General features: G+C 42.4%; 2 protein-coding genes and 1 pseudogene across 2 annotated transcripts in view; 2 read left to right on the plus strand and 1 right to left on the minus strand.

Annotated features, from left to right (window-relative positions):
• The window catches only part of RIMKLB (ribosomal modification protein rimK like family member B), a 127,128-nt gene that overhangs the window by 34,714 nt on the left and 75,286 nt on the right, over positions 1–17,128 (plus strand). The gene's annotated exons all lie outside the window — the stretch shown is intronic.
• LOC101285544 (ribosomal protein L18-like) lies at positions 3,122–11,494 on the plus strand (annotated as a pseudogene).
• Positions 12,716–14,104, minus strand: LOC101278018 (histamine N-methyltransferase-like). Its single transcript, XM_033408191.2, is given in 2 exon segments — positions 12,716–13,786; positions 13,788–14,104. Coding segments are annotated over 2 exon segments (942 nt in total). The 5' UTR covers positions 13,902–14,104; the 3' UTR covers positions 12,716–12,958.

A 17,128-nucleotide genomic window follows, 5' to 3' on the forward strand; every position in this document is an offset into this window, starting at 1 on the left:
AGGCTCCGGACCCGCAGGCTCAGCGGCCACGCCTCACGGGCCCAGCCGCTCCGCGGCATGTGGGATCTTCCCGGACCGGGGCACGAACCCGTGTCCCCTGCATCGGCAGGCGGACTCTCAACCACTGCGCCACCAGGGAAGCCCTGATCCCTTATCTTTACTCAAATACTCCCTCGTAGTTGAGGCTTTTTCTTGTCCCATATCTAAAATTTCAACTATATCCCATCATCCTGACCTTTCCTTTTCCCTTTTCCTAATGTATACTTCTCTTTAGCACGCGTCACTTAAAATACAGTATTGTCTATGTTCATTGAGCCTTAGGTCCATGACAAGAGGAGTTTTTGGTCTGTTTCTTTTTTACCCACATGGAAAAAAAGTACATAGTACCTGGTATAATAAACACTGGAAAAAGTGTTGAATGAAACCAATAAGGATCTCATGGAAGTTAAATTCAAGTGGGGAAGAGACATTAATTAAGTAATTACATTCACATGTAAATATATAATTAAAACAGTGATGTTTAATATGAAAGAAAAGTACACATCTCATAACAGGAGACCTAACTGGCCGAGGGACCGGTGAGAGCACTCCTGGTTGGGAGGTGGTGATAGCTCTCCTCTCAGTCAAGATCCTTTTTAGATTATGGAAGGAAGGAAGTATATGCTGTTTCCTCTCTACATTTCATGCCCAACTCAGAAACTTTCTAATCACATCCTTTGTTAAACCATAGAACTCTACCCTTCCCTATTTGTCCTGCACCTGTCCTCACCCATCAATACCAGAACTTTAAGGGGAATTTCTGAAGTGAGCATTAATTCAAATAACAGCTAATGCTTTGAATTCTTATTATGGTTAGGTTTGTGCCAAGGCTTTAAATACAAGCTAGACAAATTTAGGAAAACTGGTGGTGGGGGAATTCTCTTGTAAGCTCCTGAGTTGTGATCAAGGTCACTGATTCTCTGGATTATGAATTCTTTGCTCCAGTGTGGGTCCCCAGAGGGGGATGGCATGATGCTAGTTCACTCTAAAGGACTCTCTGGGAGAGGGTGGATTGAATGTGCGCCAAGCCTCACTTCCCTTTACAATGACTTTCCTCCAGTACAACCACACTAAATTGTAAAGGTGCAGCAGGTTTCAATATTTATTTCTTTATTTGGCTGCATGGGGTCTTAGTTGTAGCACGCGGGATCATTCGTTGCAGCACGCGGGCTCAGTAGTTGCAGCATGCGGGCCCTCTGGCTGGGGCGCACGGGCTTAGTTTCCCCGCGGCACGTGGGATCTTAGTTCCCCGACTAGGGATCGAACCCTCGTCCCCTGCTTTGGAAGGTGGATTCTTAACCACTGGACCACCAGGGAAGTCCCAAGGTACAGCAGGTTTTACCGAAGTTTGGAGAGCCAAAGGGAATGATACATGTGAGAGAAAGAGAAGTCACGTACATTAATTCATTGTCGTATACATTAATACATTAATTATAGCTTTTTATAGTTTGAATATTTGCAAGGAATTAAACTCCACACAGGAGCTCTGCTCATGACCAAACCCCACTCCTAGCCTTGCTCCCCTGTCTTCACGTCCACTCCTCTGTTAAAAAACCCTACGCTGTGTTGTCATGGGTTATTCTCACCCAAGGATCTAAGCTTCCTCTCTATACATTCTTTTCTCCAAGTCTAATTATCTGTGGAATAATTCCTCAGGGCACCAGAAAGACAGGAGATGGTTACCTTTGGCATGAACAGATGAGTGAGGAACATAGGGACGGAGAGTTTTCAAAATTCTTCTGAAAGGAATTCCCTGGCCGTCCAGTGGTTAGGACTTTCACTGCCAGAACTTTCACTGCCGAGGGTGCGGGTTTAATCCTTGGTGGGGGGAACTGAGATCCCACAAGCCCTGCAGCACAGCCAAAAAAAACAAAACTAAAGTTCCTCAGCAGAAGACAAGGTGGGATCATACAAGGGCATGTAAAAATGTGATCCTTTGTTTCCTAAGATATGAGTTGCACTTTTATCCTATTATCAACCGATTGTCCAGAGAATAACACACACACACAGACACACACACACAGACACACACACACAGACACACACACACACACACACACACACACACACATACCCTTCCAAATAATAAATATTAATTCTCAGAGATGGTAACATCTCTAAATCCAAAAACTAGAAAAAAATTTCCTAGCTGCCCCAGTGGGAAGACCCCTCACTGATACTGCAGGTGGTAACTTCACATGATTAGGCAAAACTGTATTAGCTCCTTTCGTATATTCTCTCTTTTTCAAATTATGACTTCTTGTTCCAGCCAGAAATAGGAAAATAGGCCCATTGATGATGCACATGCTTCTCTTTTGTTTAGTTTTGGCTTGGTGTGGTTTCTTGGGTTTTAACCTCTCCCCCCACCTTGGCTGCCCTGTGCGTGGCATGTGGGATCTTAGTTCCTCGACTAGGGATCCAACCCATTCCCCCTGCAGTGGAAGTGCAGAGTCTTTAACTACTGGGCTGCCAGGGAAGTCCAACCATTTTTAAAGGCACAATTCAGTGGTGTTAATTGCATTCATAACGTGCAACCATCACCACTCTCTGTTTCCAAAACTTTTCATGACCCCAAAAAGAAAACCCATAATCATTAAGCCCAAACTCACCATTCCCTCTGCCATCCAACCCCTGGTCATCTCTATGAATTTGCCTATTCTAAACACTCATAAGTGGAAACATGCAATCTTTGTCCTTTTGTGTCTGCCTTATTTCATTCTGCATAATGTTTTCAAGATTGATCCGTGTTATAGCATGCAGCAGACCTTCCTTCCTTTTTATGGTCAGCCTTACTTCAAAACCCATGCAATGCTGTCATGCTGGTAAAATCAGCCCTGCAGATATTATCCGTTGACGATAGCAGTTTAGAAAACTTCATCAGAGCTGCACAGAGGGGTTTTTCCCCCATATTACTGTGTCTTTAAAATTGGGTTTGGCTGCATATGTCAGGCAAACTCAACAGATTGCTTATGCAATCTATTGCTTATTGCTTATGCAATCTAAAAATGATACAATTTCTCTCCCACATAGAAAATGTAGACTGTTGGCCTAGTGAGTAATTAAATCTAAATCTAATTGAAGCATGGACTTTGGAGCTCTTTGTTTTGTCAAAAGAGTCTCTGTTGGCCACTTTGAGCCAGAATGTTTTCCCATCTCTCAGTTCAATGATGGAACGTGAGTCTTAGCCAGGCAGCAAAGAGAAATAAAACACTACATATTGGGAAACATACAAGACCAGGCAGTATGGGAGAGAATAGAGAAAGGTGGCCATCAAGTCAGTTCCTCCAAATTAGTTTCCAGAGCAGAATTATCTGCAGATATTTATTCTCTTTTATAAATTAGATTTGATAGGGTTGGCAGAATCTAATAAACACAAAATAGTCGATGTACATTTTTGTATCCTATCTCCTGTTTTGAAAATCTTACTTTTCAGTGTATAGGCTACATAAAGAAGATTCTCTCCAACATACACAAATTGAAAATGAAGGTGGGAGGAAGAAATATCTACTGTGTTTGTTTTGATGTTCTATCCCTTCGGGGGCAACTCAAAAAGTACTTCTATAAGTAATTTATAAAAAGCAGGGCTTCCCTGGTGGCGCAGTGGTTGGGAGTCCTCCCGCCGATGCAGGGGACGCGGGTTCGTGCCCCGGTCCGGGAAGATCCCACATGCCGCGGAGCGGCTGGGCCCGTGAGCCATGGCCGCTGAGCCTGCGCGTCCGGAGCCTGTGCTCCGCAACGGGAGAGGCCGCAAAAGTGAGAGGCCCGCGTACCGCAAAAAAAAAAAAGCATCTTTGAAAACTGAAATTCATTCAATATTTATTGAAGGCCTATTATGAGAAAGCTGAGCTTTGAAGGGGAACAATTATGCACATTATAGTTAAAGGAATTTATAATTTTGTTTAAACTTTAAAATAGACAATACTGGAACTTCCCTGGTGGTCCGGTGGTTAAGAATCTGCCTTCCAATGCAGAGGACACGGGTTCTATCCCTGGTTGGGGAACTAAGATCCCCCATGCCATGTGGCAACTGAGCCTGCATGCTCTAGAGCCCGTGTGCTGAAACTACTGAGCCCATGTGCCGCAACGAAAGATCCTGCATGCCACAACTGAGACCCGATACAGCCAAATAAATACATAAATAAATAAAAATAAAATAGACAATACTGAAAATGACAATATAAAACAATTAAATGTCAATAAAAGACTAAAAATGACAGAATCATAGCATCTCAAAGTTGAAGGGACCTTAGCGTTCATCTAGCCCTGTGCTTCTCAAAATGGGATACACATATCTTTACACCTAAATTCGAGTACATGGCAATATATCAGGGAGTAGGTCAAAACTACAAGATAAACAGGTCATGTTATCCTAGAGCATAAAAGTTTTCCGAAGATATGGGGAAAATGGTGTTCGTATTTAAAATTATTTAGAGTAGAATATAATATGCATGTTAGTTTTCCTTACACTTATGCTTTTCCCCATTACCCTCTATCACCCCCATTTAAAAAGTAAAATTCCTCATGACATGGAAGGTTTCAACAATTTTTATTCTCCCCGTATGAAGAGTAAGCCCACATCTGGCAGACGCAAAGGTAAATAGAGGATCATGTAAAAGAGAAAACATAGATTCCAGGGAAATTTCAGCCCAACATGGGGGGCGGTTTGAGATTATAGCCTCAGATACTCAGCATTTCTTATTTTTACTCTTCTTTATAGGACAGTTTAATGGGAAAAACAAATAGAGAACCAACGATTCCACAATTCTTTGTAGAGAATTTTCGCTAAAGCATCCCAAACAGTGGTCTCCTACCCTCTTGTTTAATCCCATTAACAGGACACCATTGCCCACTCGGTGCCATGAGCTCAGAGGAAGGAGAGACTCCGTAATCTAAAGCTTCATAATAGACCTAGTTTTTTTTTCTCTTTTATAAATTTATTTATTTATTTATTTTTGTCTGAGTTGGGTCTTTGTTGCTGTGTATGGGCTTTCTCTAGTTGCGGCGAGCGGGGGCTACTCTTGGTTGCGCTGCACGGGCTTCTCATTGCGGTGGCTTCTCTTGTTGCAGAGCACAGGCTCTAGGTTCGCAGGCTTCAGTAGTTGTGGCACGTGGGCTTCAGTAGTTGTGGCCCACGGGCTTAGTTGCTCCACAGCATGTAGGATCTTCCCGGACCAGGGCTCGAACCCGTGTCCCCTGCATTGGCAGGCGGATTCTTAACCACTGCACCACCAGGGAAGCCCTAGACCTAGTTCTTGATTGAGACTCTGATGAATGTATAAAATTTTAATAAATAAAGTGTACAGACCAGAGAGTTTCTGGAGAACAGTCTTGAAGATAGACTTGGGCCCTACAACTGGACCTTTGACCTGTGAAACAGAGGATGTTGGGAAAGAATTCTTCGCAAAGTCATTCCAAGAATCTACTTAGCTTTACTGTGTGAGTGAGAAAGCAAGGTATCTGGAATACATGAATATGCTTGATAAAATTTCTCATCCTCTCTCCAAGGGGCAGAAAACATAAACAAAGGCAGGACTGTAGGAATGGGCTTCCTATGTTTTAGTAACAAGTAGCTTATTCTGGTTTGAGTGATGGCTCATAACAAAAAATAATGACAGATAAAAATGAGATGACATTCACAGTTCATATAAACTGCTTAAGGAATGCTTTCTAACAAAATGGAGACTTAAATAACTTGCATAATGGCTGTAAAAAAATTATTAAAGAGGCATGATTCATCCAGCATAAGGAAATAACTTTATTTCTCAGAAATCTATTGTTCCTGCTCACCTTTCTTCTGTTAAAGGAAAGAAAAATACATCTCTTATGATGACAATAGCATTTTTCATTCCTGGAGATTTGGAGTTAGTGAGATTAAAAGAAACAATTTTGTGGGGTTTCCTTCAGCTATTTTGAAAGTTATTTTCCTTACTAACTACCCTCTCCCCTCACCAACTTCTCTTGAAAAGTTAAAAACCACAGAAACAACATGACTTGGAAATTGTGCCTCTGGTGGCTGAGTTAAGTCTTGGACATCTGGACTTCACCATGGGTAACCTTCATGAGAAGAACAAAACAAGGTGGTGGGGTTTCGTTATGGCCAGTGTGTGAGGCCAGAAGGCCCCCTGGGAATTCTTCAGGGTATCCATTCCTGTGTCTGAGAGATGAGATGCTCAGACAATGACTCCCCAGACCACTATTTCTGGACACCAGGTAGATTGTTCAATATGATACTTTGTTGTTTTTGAAAAGAGCCCAAAAAGGTTTCCACGTGGGTTAAAGTGTGGTTTTTGGAGTGCTTCAACTTCTGCATTTCCCAATTTTTGTTTTTCTCACTTTACTGCCAGGCACATTACTGAATTTCTCTGGGGGTATGAAGAAGTTGAGGGACATATACAGGAATTACTCACTCGGCTTCTGCTGTGCAGCTGCCCAGGACTTATCGAGGTTGAGAGAACAAATAAATATTCATCAAAAGCCTGGGGTTGGTCAAAGGTCTAAAAGAGTTATTTTTGATGGGAACATTAACCAAAGCTTCATTGATCACACACATACAAGAAAGAATAAAAAGTTAGGTTTCTATAATCAAACATATGAAAACTTGAATTCTGTCTCCACCATTTCCTAGTGGATTGTCTTTGGGTGTTGCCTGATGCCATATGTTTTTTAGTTTCCCCATGTATAAAATGTGAATAAATAATAGTAATAATAGCTAACCATTTTTGTGCACTTAATTTATGCCAGGTTCTGTGCTAAGCATGTTGCATATATTATCTCACTTAAGTCTAAGAGGTAGGAACTATTATCTCAATTTTCAGATTTGAACACTGAGGCCCAAAGAGTTGAAATCATTATCTTATGATTGCTAAAAATAATTTAAAATCAGTGGCTCTGCATGTGGCCTAGTGCAGGGAAGGTATGCCATAAGAACAACTACTTTTATAAAACAGTATCTTCTAGGGACTTCCCTGGTGGCGCAGTAGTTAAGAATCCACCTGCCAATGCAGGGGACACGGATTTGAGCCCTGGTCCAGGAGGATCCCACATACTGCGGAGCAACTAAGCCCATGCGCCACAACTACTGAGCCTGTGCTCTAGAGCCCACGAGCCACAACTACTGAGCCCGTGTGCCACAACTACTGAAGCCTGTGTGCCTAGAGCCTGGGCTCTGCAACGCGAAGCCACCGTAATGAGAAGCCCGCACACTGCAATGAAGAGTAGACCCTGCTCGCCCCAACTAGAGAAAGCCCGCACACAGCAACAAAGACCCAACACAGCCAAATAAATAAATAAAATAAAAATTTAAAAAAAGTAGTATCTTCTAATATCTGATAATATTAAGGAGGCCAGATACTTGAAAAAATAAATTATTGTCATCAAAGTTAACTCCTCCCATGGTTCAGAATTTTCTGATTAGCAATAAAATATGAGTGCATAATTTTGAGGTTCTCATACTTTGAGGTTTGAGCAAGTGTATAAAATTGCATGTTCCAGTGTTTAATCCCTGCAGATTTTTTTTGACTCAGTGATTCTGGAGTGCAGCCCAGGACTCTGCCTTTTCAACAAACTGCACCACCTGGGAAGTTCTGGTAGAGATAATCTTGAAAAAACAACAGCTCTAAAATGAATAAGGGACAGGTTCTGAAGTAAGGATAACAGATTAAATGTTACCTGCAGAACTGCTATTCTCTACTGTGTCTAGTGACCAACACTCATTGGTATCAGATCATCCCCTCTAGGAAACCCTGGCACCATATTGGCAAATTCTTCCTCCTTGGATCTCACCTTTTTTGAAGATCTGTGTTGATCACTGCATTCTGCAATAATCATTCCATCACTACTAATTAGATCACATCACCTTTTCTTTTTTTTAAAAAAAATTATTTATTTTATTTATTTATTTTTGGCTGCGTTAGGTCTTAGTTGCGGCACGGGGGATCCTTCGTTGCGGTGTACAGTCTCCTCTCTAGTTGTGGTGGGTGAGCTCCAGAGCTTAGTAGCTGTGGTGCACAGGCTCTCTAGTTGTGGTGTGGGCTCCAGAGTGCGCAGGCTCTGTAGTGTGGCATGCGGGCTTAGTTGCCCCGTGGCATGTGGGATCTTAGTTCCCTGACCAGGGATCAAACCCGCATCCCCTGCATTGGAAGGTGGATTCTTTACCACTGGGCCACCAGGGAAGTTCCCACATCACCTGTTGATTTAACTAAATTCAGTATCTTTGAGATTTGAGAAACAGCTACTTGATATCAAATAGTCCCAAATTCCTTAGTGTGTGAACCTGGTTTCCTCCCCCCAACAAGACCCCCATGTTTTTCACCACCACCAACCCATCCACACGTTGGCTAAATGCACCACCAAGATCTCTTCAGTTTGTTACCAGAGGGCAGGAAGAGTTAATTTCCTCAGCGCAATTAGAAACTCAGTACACTCAGCACCTTGGTTACTTTATTCAGCATGGCCCTGCCTCTCACATGTCCTGGTTACTTTAGACCTCCATCCAGAGTTCCTTAAAGGAGGTATGGCTACAACATAAAAAGTGAAGTAGAAGTTCTTCCTATTAGTAACTTATGTCCTATATGGATAACCTTAAATCCTGATTATGGCAGACACAAAAGGCCACCCAGTGTATGATTCCGCTTATATGAAATACCCAGAGTAGATAGATCCAGAGAGGCAGAAAGCAGATTGGTGGTTATGCAGGCGCTTGAGGGAGCAGGGAATAGTTATGACTGCTTAATGGATATGGGATTTTCTTCTCAGGGTGATGAAAAAAGTTTTCAAAGTAGATAGAGGGGGTAGTTGAACAACAATGTATGCGTTAAATATCACTGAATTTTATACTTTAAATGGTTATTTTTATGTCATGTGAATTTCACCTAAATAAAAAATTTTAAGAGTCCTGATTAATTCAGAGACTTCAAGGGGCTGAACACCCGGAAAAAGGGTGAGAGTGATGACGGGTATTCTCTCAGCTGTTGGTATGTGAAAGCAGAGGAGAAAGTCCGTAATAAGAGAGGCAAAGGTGATATATACCCTGGAACAGAGGAGAAGAAAGAATAGAAACGGGAATGGGAAGAAAGAACCCAGACAGAAATGGGAAATTCAGTTGCTTACATGGTGCTTACAGGGAACTGAAGGCTGTGGGTGGGACTGTACAAACTTAAGCATCTCTTTGACCCTGAACAAGAGGAAACACAGTATAAATTAAAGCATTGCGTTATCTCTGATCAAAAATAAAAGCTGAAAAGAAAACATGTGCCATTGTAAGAGGTGAAAGTAGAAACAAGTTGAGTAATAAAGACGCTACTCTAATCTCGTTGATGGAAGATACCACGTCTTACTCATCTTTGTATCCCCAGCACTGTGCCAGGCTCAAAAGCCGTTGACCTAAAGATAATGACTCACACTGACGTGGGGGCCTATGTGCCAAGTGCTATTCTTTCTTTTTTTAAAAAAAATTTATTTATTTGGCCGCATCGGGTCTTAGTTGCGGAACATGAGCTCTTCATTGGGGCATCTTTCGTTGTAGCGGGCTTGGGCTCAGTAGTTACGTTTTGCGAGCTCTAGAGTGTGCGGGCTTAGTGGCCCCGCAGCATGTGGGATCTTAGTTCCCCGACCAGGGATCGAACCTGCGTCCCCTGCATTGGAAGGCAGATTCTTAACCACTGGACCAGCATGGAAGTCCCCCAAGTGCTATTCTAAACATCTAATTCATTTGATCTTAAAATAGTCCCCAGGTTCAAAGACATTGTGCTCTCCTTTTACAGATGAGGAAACTGAGGCACAGAAGGGTTAAGCTCACAATGATGGAGTCAGGATTGGCACCCATGTGGCCTAGCACAGTGTTTGTGCTCTGAAACACTTTCTCAATTTCCTGAAGAAATCAAAGAAACCACGATGAAAAGGTTGACTAAACTAATTCTCCATCCTTCTGAGAAGAGGAAAAACATGACCATCTTTGGCATTTCGCATGTTCTCCCACGTTCTTCTAACCAGATCCATGGCTCACAACTAGTGGCTGTCTCCACAAAATTCCAGAGAAGCACAGTTGCTGGGTAGTGCGTGTGGTGTATGAAAGCAAAACGGTCGCCTGCAGTTCCCTTACAAACCTTTAGCAAGCTAGTAGACTACCTCTGATTTCTAAACAAGATGTTATTGAGTTTTCCTTTTGCAACTGAATGAGCATTAACCTGAGTTTTAGAACTTAGTTCAGGCATGGTTCTGCCACACTAAATTTCATCTGGTCAGTGGGGCTCTTCATTTCTCTAAACCTTGTTCCCCGTCTGAAAAATAGGAACAATGATCCCTCTGCTGCCCACCTCACAGGGTCACTCTCAAAATGCAATAATGATGTTTGTTAAAATGAATGAACAAACAAAACACCCGGCAGAGCAGTAGGCTCCAACGTGCGAGGGAACTTTGGCCACAACAAGGACCGAAGAGTTCAGGGCCAGGAGCTCGAGGCCAGGACGTCTCCCGAAGGCTGTTTGTCAAGCTGTACAGGTTTCTGGCCAACCAACTCCACCTTCAGCCAAGTTGTGCTGAAGAAGTTGTTTATGAGTTGCTCTAACGAGCTGCCCCTGTCCCTTTCCTGGATGGTCGGGAAGATGAAGTTTCCTGACTGGGAAGACAGAATGGCTGTGGTTATGGGAGTTATACCTGACGATGCACGTGTCTCAGTATAACCCCCAAACTGATGATGCACACCTGGCCAAAGTTCAGGTGTGCGCTTCAGGGAAGCAGCCGCGCCCAGAGTTGCATCCCCAAGGCCAGAGACAAGATCCTTACTTTCCATCACCCGGCTCTGGACTCCCCCAAGAGCTGCGGCACCGTCCTGCCCTCCGGTCCTCTCAAGGGTTGCAAAGTGTCCAGGTGTCTGGGCGAGGCCCAGGGAACACTGCACAGCTCCACCCATCCTGTCTGCTCTCCAAGCACCAGAGGCCGACCCGCCAGCCGCTGCTACAAAAACGAACCTGCCCTGCTAAAAGATTTCTGGATACTTAAAAAATTAAATTTAAATTAGGAAGCTCAAACTGTTGAGAAACTAGCATCGGTGGCACTGTACACCCTTAGCAGGCTTCCATATACCTCTCCACGCAAAAGCTAATCCACAAGGGTGATCTCACTTTGTCACAAGAGAAAGAAAGGAGAGTCAACCTACTCAAGGACAGTTAGGGAGAAACCAATTGGCTTAACTAGGAAAAAAGTCCCATAGTTTTACTACATAATAGTCTTACAGGCGCCAAACCTTTGAATACATGGTCTTGTTAATCCCCAGAACGACTCATAAGGCAGATGTATCACCACCAATTTACAGTTATAACAGAGGTTATCACCTTAGGACCACACAACGTGGGTGCTAATCAGGACCGGCCCGGAAACCAATATCAATTCTTTTATATTACTTGAAACAAACAGGATGATACAAAGGCACCTGATTTAGGGTCTAGATACCCTGTGTTTAGATGATATAATTTTTAGTTTGTTTTTTTTTTTACATGGCAAGAGAAATTATTCTTGTCCTATGTCATTAGAACATACTGTGATTCTTCTGAATTGTAATTTAATTATTCATAATTAAATTTAATTATGAATTATTGTACTTATCAATTTATTACACCTTGTCAGGTCTTTCGATGCTGGGTAGCTAATGGCAGAGAAAAGAGCACAGTTATTTAACACAATTAAGTTATAGCTCACCTTCCAACAAACAAACTGGTTTCTCTTAATAGCCAATTAAGGAGCTGCCATGCATGATTTTATATGAACATTTTTTTTTTTTTTTTGCGGTACGCAGGCCTCTCACTGTTGTGGCCTCTCCCGTTGCGGAGCACAGGCTCTGGACGCGCAGGCTCAGCGGCCGTGGCTTACGGGCCCAGCCGCTCCGCAGCATATGGGATCTTCCCGGACCGGGGCACGAACCCGTGTCCCCTGCATCAGCAGGCGGACTCTCAACCACTGTGCCACCAGGGAAACCCTATATGAACATTTTTGAAGTACTTTTTTGTTTTCACATTGATTTTGATGTTAATATTACACATTTTCATAGGCTGATTTGTATTTATATTACTTTATTCTCCTTCCCCCCTAAATCTCACCCATTTTCAAGAATGAATGAATATATGAGGGTTTTTCTATGCAGTTCTCACTACCCTTCTTTGTACCTCCTTGTGTTTGACCATTTGGGACAGAACAACATATTAGGAAAACATATAATGACACAGTTGACACCTCAATGCCCATCAACCCCTTAAGTATAATTCAGGTTATTTTCCATTAAAATATTTCCTTATACTTGCTCAAAGTGCATCTAGTACTTTTTAAAAGAGTTGGGGGGAGGTGAGTCTCACAAATGTATGAGATCATTCCGAGTTCAACCCTTATTGATTGGTATGGAACTCTGATAATGTACTCCCCAAAACTACAGAATTACAGATTTATGGCTGGGTAAACACACAGAAAAAAGGAAAAGGGAATGAAAGAGGAAAACACCAGAGACAGAGAAAAGAATTTCAGGACCCCTGAGTTAAGAGAAAGCTAGAATCTTACTGAAAGTGACTGGACAAATTGAAAGAAAAAAAAAGTTATCAGCTATTTTTTTTTATTTTAAAAATCCATAGCACATATTTTATTAGTATTCCAGGAAATTCCATTGTAATCAACAAATGGAAAGGATTTTATTATCAATAAGCCCGTGAAACTTAGTTGTTTCATTTTTCCAGATTATGTGGTATGTAGACAGCATGTAGTCTCTTTACCGATAGAAGGGATGGGATAAGACCAGCAGTGTCATATATGATTCCACATGGAAGTCCAAGAATATCTTGGGATTTTCTAGATTTTACATATCAGAGAAAATGCTCTGTTTATGTTATGAGATATATTTATACTTTTAATACACAAATAAGTGAATGATCAAAATTGTTCAAGCTATAGTATTTGAATACATTCTCATGGTGGATATATATGCCTCAACCACTATGAAACTCAGACTGTTATTGAAAAGAACCTTTCCCTCTTTCTTTACACTGAATTCAGGGTCTTGCAGATCTTTCATAATTTCTGCTTTGAGATCAGGTGGTGCTGTTGTACTAAAGTTGCAGGTTTCTGTCAAAAAATCCCAAAGCAGGTCTTCATTTTCATTGCTGTCATTAAAACAGTCAGATATGTCCATGGTGGACAGAAGGTCATAACACTCATACTTAATCCCCAACTTGTCCAGCATCTGCACGAGGTCAGATGATGTGACATACTGGCAGAGGTCATCCCGGGGTAAGTGAGATCTGTACTTTTTCCATAGCTTGTCCCAGCCACTGGTTCTGGACACAAGAGTAATGAGAATCTTAGCACTGGTAGCTAAGAGACTATGGAAGAATTTCAGGGTGGCTGGGATGTCTTTTACATAATACAGCATCTGAATCATATGAATAAAGTCCCACTTCTGAAGTTCTTTTTTCTCCATCATTCTATTTTGATATTCAGGTGATGTCTCCTTATGCCAAGTAAACTTTGTGTTCTCGAGGTTTGATGTCTTGGCTACAAGCTCTTTGTACTTGGTGATTTGTTCAGCACTTGGTTCAACAACTTCATTGTTGATACTAACTCCTGGGTATTGAGCCTGCACTTTGGAGAGGATATGAAGATCAATTTCACCTGCACCTCCACCAATGCTTAGAATCTTAATTTCAGATTTTGTGTCTCCAATCCTTGCTATTATGCCCGGCAGCTTCTCGTCCATGAATTGCTGCATGCAGTAGCACCATGCAATATCAGCATTGCTGATGCCCCGTGGAATTGTTGAGAAACCTCCGGAAAGATTCAAGATATCTGCCATGGTCAGAAAACAAGCTCTTCATGGAAGATGCCATGTTTGGTTTTCCGAGAAAGACAAGGAGGGAGGGGAGGTCTAACTTCCCTCTTCCCTTCCTTCTCTTCCCAGTTCCTTCTTTCTCTCTTCACCCGCACCAGTTTCTATCCAAAAAAAAAAAAAACACACACACACACACACACAAAAAAGCCCTGCTTTGAATTTAACGTGCTGGAGAGGCTGGGTTTGCAAAGCTCGTTACTAAGTGACTATCAGCTATTTTTAAAACCATTGAGGGTTTGAGGTGAAGTGAAGCTCATTTTGTCAACAGGAAGTTATGGGCTCTGCACCTCTATTTATATAAACAACATTTGCTTTTCCATCTTGGGTTCTGCCCAGAAGTTGTCGTCTGACGCCGCTTCTGGCTCTGGTTGACTGGTTTTTAGAAAAAAAAAAAAAACTGGCCACCTGTTCCTCTCCCTGCCACAGAGAAAGTCAAGTCACTTTCGCTGGTGTTTAGTTAGTGAAAAATGCTAAAACACACAAGGATTTCAATTTTTTAAAGTTTTTATTTATTTATTTATTTGGCTGCCTTGGGTCTTCGTTGCTACGCGCGGGCTTTCTCTAGTTGCGGCGAGCGGGGGCTACTCTGTTGTGGTGCACGGGCTTCTCATTGCGGTGGCTTCTCTCGTTGCAGAGCATGGGCTCTAGGCGCGTGAGCTTCAGTAGCTGTGGCTCACGAGCTCAGTAGTTGTGGCTCGTGGGCTCTAGATCGCAGGCTCAGTAGCTGTGGCGCACAGGCTTAGTTGCTCTGCGACACGTGGGATCTTCCCAGACCAGGGATAGAACCCATGTTCCCTGCATCGGCAGGCGGATTCTTAACCACTGCGCCACCAGGGAAGTCCCAAGGATTTCAATTTTTATTGGAGTGTTGTATTTTTAACCTAATCTTTGCCTCCCTGAATTTGACTAAACTCTAAGCACAGCCCTGCCCCACCTCCACTGTGCTTCTGATGTTCATTCTACCCTGTAAGGTTCCAGATGGATCGGTATGGAACTCGGGTCCTCTTCACCACACTTTGCAAATTCCCTTCTCCCAGACAGATTTGTGAATTCCCAGAGCCTCCGGGTTCCCCTGCTCTGATGTCAACCCATCATCCCTCTGCCATCTCCTTATCCCCCTTATCTGGTACTCCTCCAACTTCTGTTTCTTCTCAGATGTCTCTCTTAACTGTGTTACAGCTGCTTCAGTACAGAAGGAAGGTGAACCTTAAGAGACTGCCAGTTGCTGGCACCTCTGACCAGGTGTAAAGTATTTGGCTAAACATCAGCTCTCACCACGAGTGCCCGAGGCAGGGGAGGGACGAGCTTGTGGCTGGCAACACGTACTGCTTGAGGTCATCAAAAGTGGGGAGACAGCTTGGGGTTTGCACCATCTGAGTCAAATGAATACTTAGAGAGTGTGCAAAGAGCTCTTTTTAGAGAGTATAGTGCACGCTTGAATTTCCAGAACTTCTTCATTCAAGGAGGGAGGAGAATTTTCTTTAATCAGAAGCATGAAATATGGGAAAAGGTTAGGCTCAGAGCAGGATCAACTCAATTTTGGAAGAGAAAATAAGAGTAAAACTTTATTTTTTAGGTGAGGTGAGTAGGCAGGTGAGTCTCTTCAAGGTACCAGGAAGGCATTCAGTCACAAATTGCTTAACGGTACTTTCACCCGATCTGTTAATTCCAACATTAAAGACATTAAAGTTCCTTGTTTAAGAAGGTTGTCACTTGTGTTCACCAGGAAAAAAATAATGTTAATACCATAAAGAGTGAAATGTTTTCACATCCTTTTATGGGGAGGATCAAGGAAAGAAAACTAGAACATCGGGAACTGAAATGGGTCGAGAGTAAAATGCAGCAAGAAGGAGGTGAATGGAATTCTGCAAACGGGGAAGAAAGGACAGAGGGAAAGAACTAGGACCACAAGCAACCCCCCAAAACTGCCCTGGGACTTGTTCTTAGAGGAAAGTTATGAGGGAAAGTAAGCCTTTGTAAGGGTAAGGAAAGAAAGGACGGAAAGTGAGTTAGAAGTGTTGGTTTACATATAGAGACGAGTACAAAAGGCAGAGGATATCAGAACAGTGAGAAACGGCAAAGCACGGGAATTTGATGATGCAAAAGAAAAGCGAGGGTGAAACACAGAACTTCACCCAGTAAGACTAAAGGAGGCAGAAAAGAAATGGAATTTTCTAGAGGACCCAGGAGGGGACCACGTCTGGGGGAGAGCAAACAGATTTGTAATGTTGGAGAACCAGTGGTCAAGTTGTGGAGGGAAGGAGGAAACAATGGAGAAGAGCAGAACAGAGAAATGTGAGTGATGCTGCCACTCACCTTTCAAAATGGGATTAAAGCCTAAGTTCAGGCCTTCTTTCTAAACATAGAAAAAGAAATAACCAGACCAAAGACCACTGTCTTCTGAGAAGGAAATTGGGAACATTTATTTTAAGTGTTTAATTTGCAATATACCCAATACTGGGATTGGGGTGCTTTCTGGTGGGAATGCCACCTCTCGTTCAGTAGGCAATTGGAGGGTCAAGTTCATGAAGAGACTGAAATGATTCTTGGAAACTCTGTGCCTATGAGATGCCTCTACAGTGGCTACAATGTCCCTTGACTATGTCTGTCTATATACGAGTACATTTGCTTTGAGAGATTGGGGTAGGGCTTACATGCTTTGGGGCTCTTCTAGCGTTTCTCTTTAATCCGTTGTGCAAATCCTATTAAACTAAATTGCTTCTTAACAGCAAGAATCTTGTCCTCATTTAGGTAGTATTTCCGCAATGTGAAAGGAATCCAACCCTTACCAAGTTGAATTCTGTAACATAACATCTAGGCTTTGAGAAAAACGAAAAATGCATTTAAATCTCAAACCATCGAGTTAAAAGAAACCTTAGAACTAACATAAATTTAACTTTGTCATGTTAAAGATGGGGAAGTTAGACCAGGGCCTAATGAGAGAACATGACTTCACTGAGGCTGCCTGGTTACTGCTAGAGCCAGGATTAGAATGCAGGTTGTCTGAATATTGTGTTTCTTTTACTTTCCTGTAAACCATCAGGTAAACTTTATACTTGTGTGTTAAAGTTCAGGTCTGAATTCCCTTCTTATGCCCCAAGTCAGGCTACTCTAGAATCCATTTGCACAACATAATCTCTACAGGTTTTGGGAAGTGGTGAGGATAAAAGAAGTACCAACCACTCAAGGAAATTAGGAGCAAGGATATGGTTTTACATTAAGTTG

The sequence above is a fragment of the Orcinus orca genome, chromosome 11, assembly GCF_937001465.1.
Source record: "Orcinus orca chromosome 11, mOrcOrc1.1, whole genome shotgun sequence".
NCBI lineage: Eukaryota > Metazoa > Chordata > Mammalia > Artiodactyla > Delphinidae > Orcinus > Orcinus orca.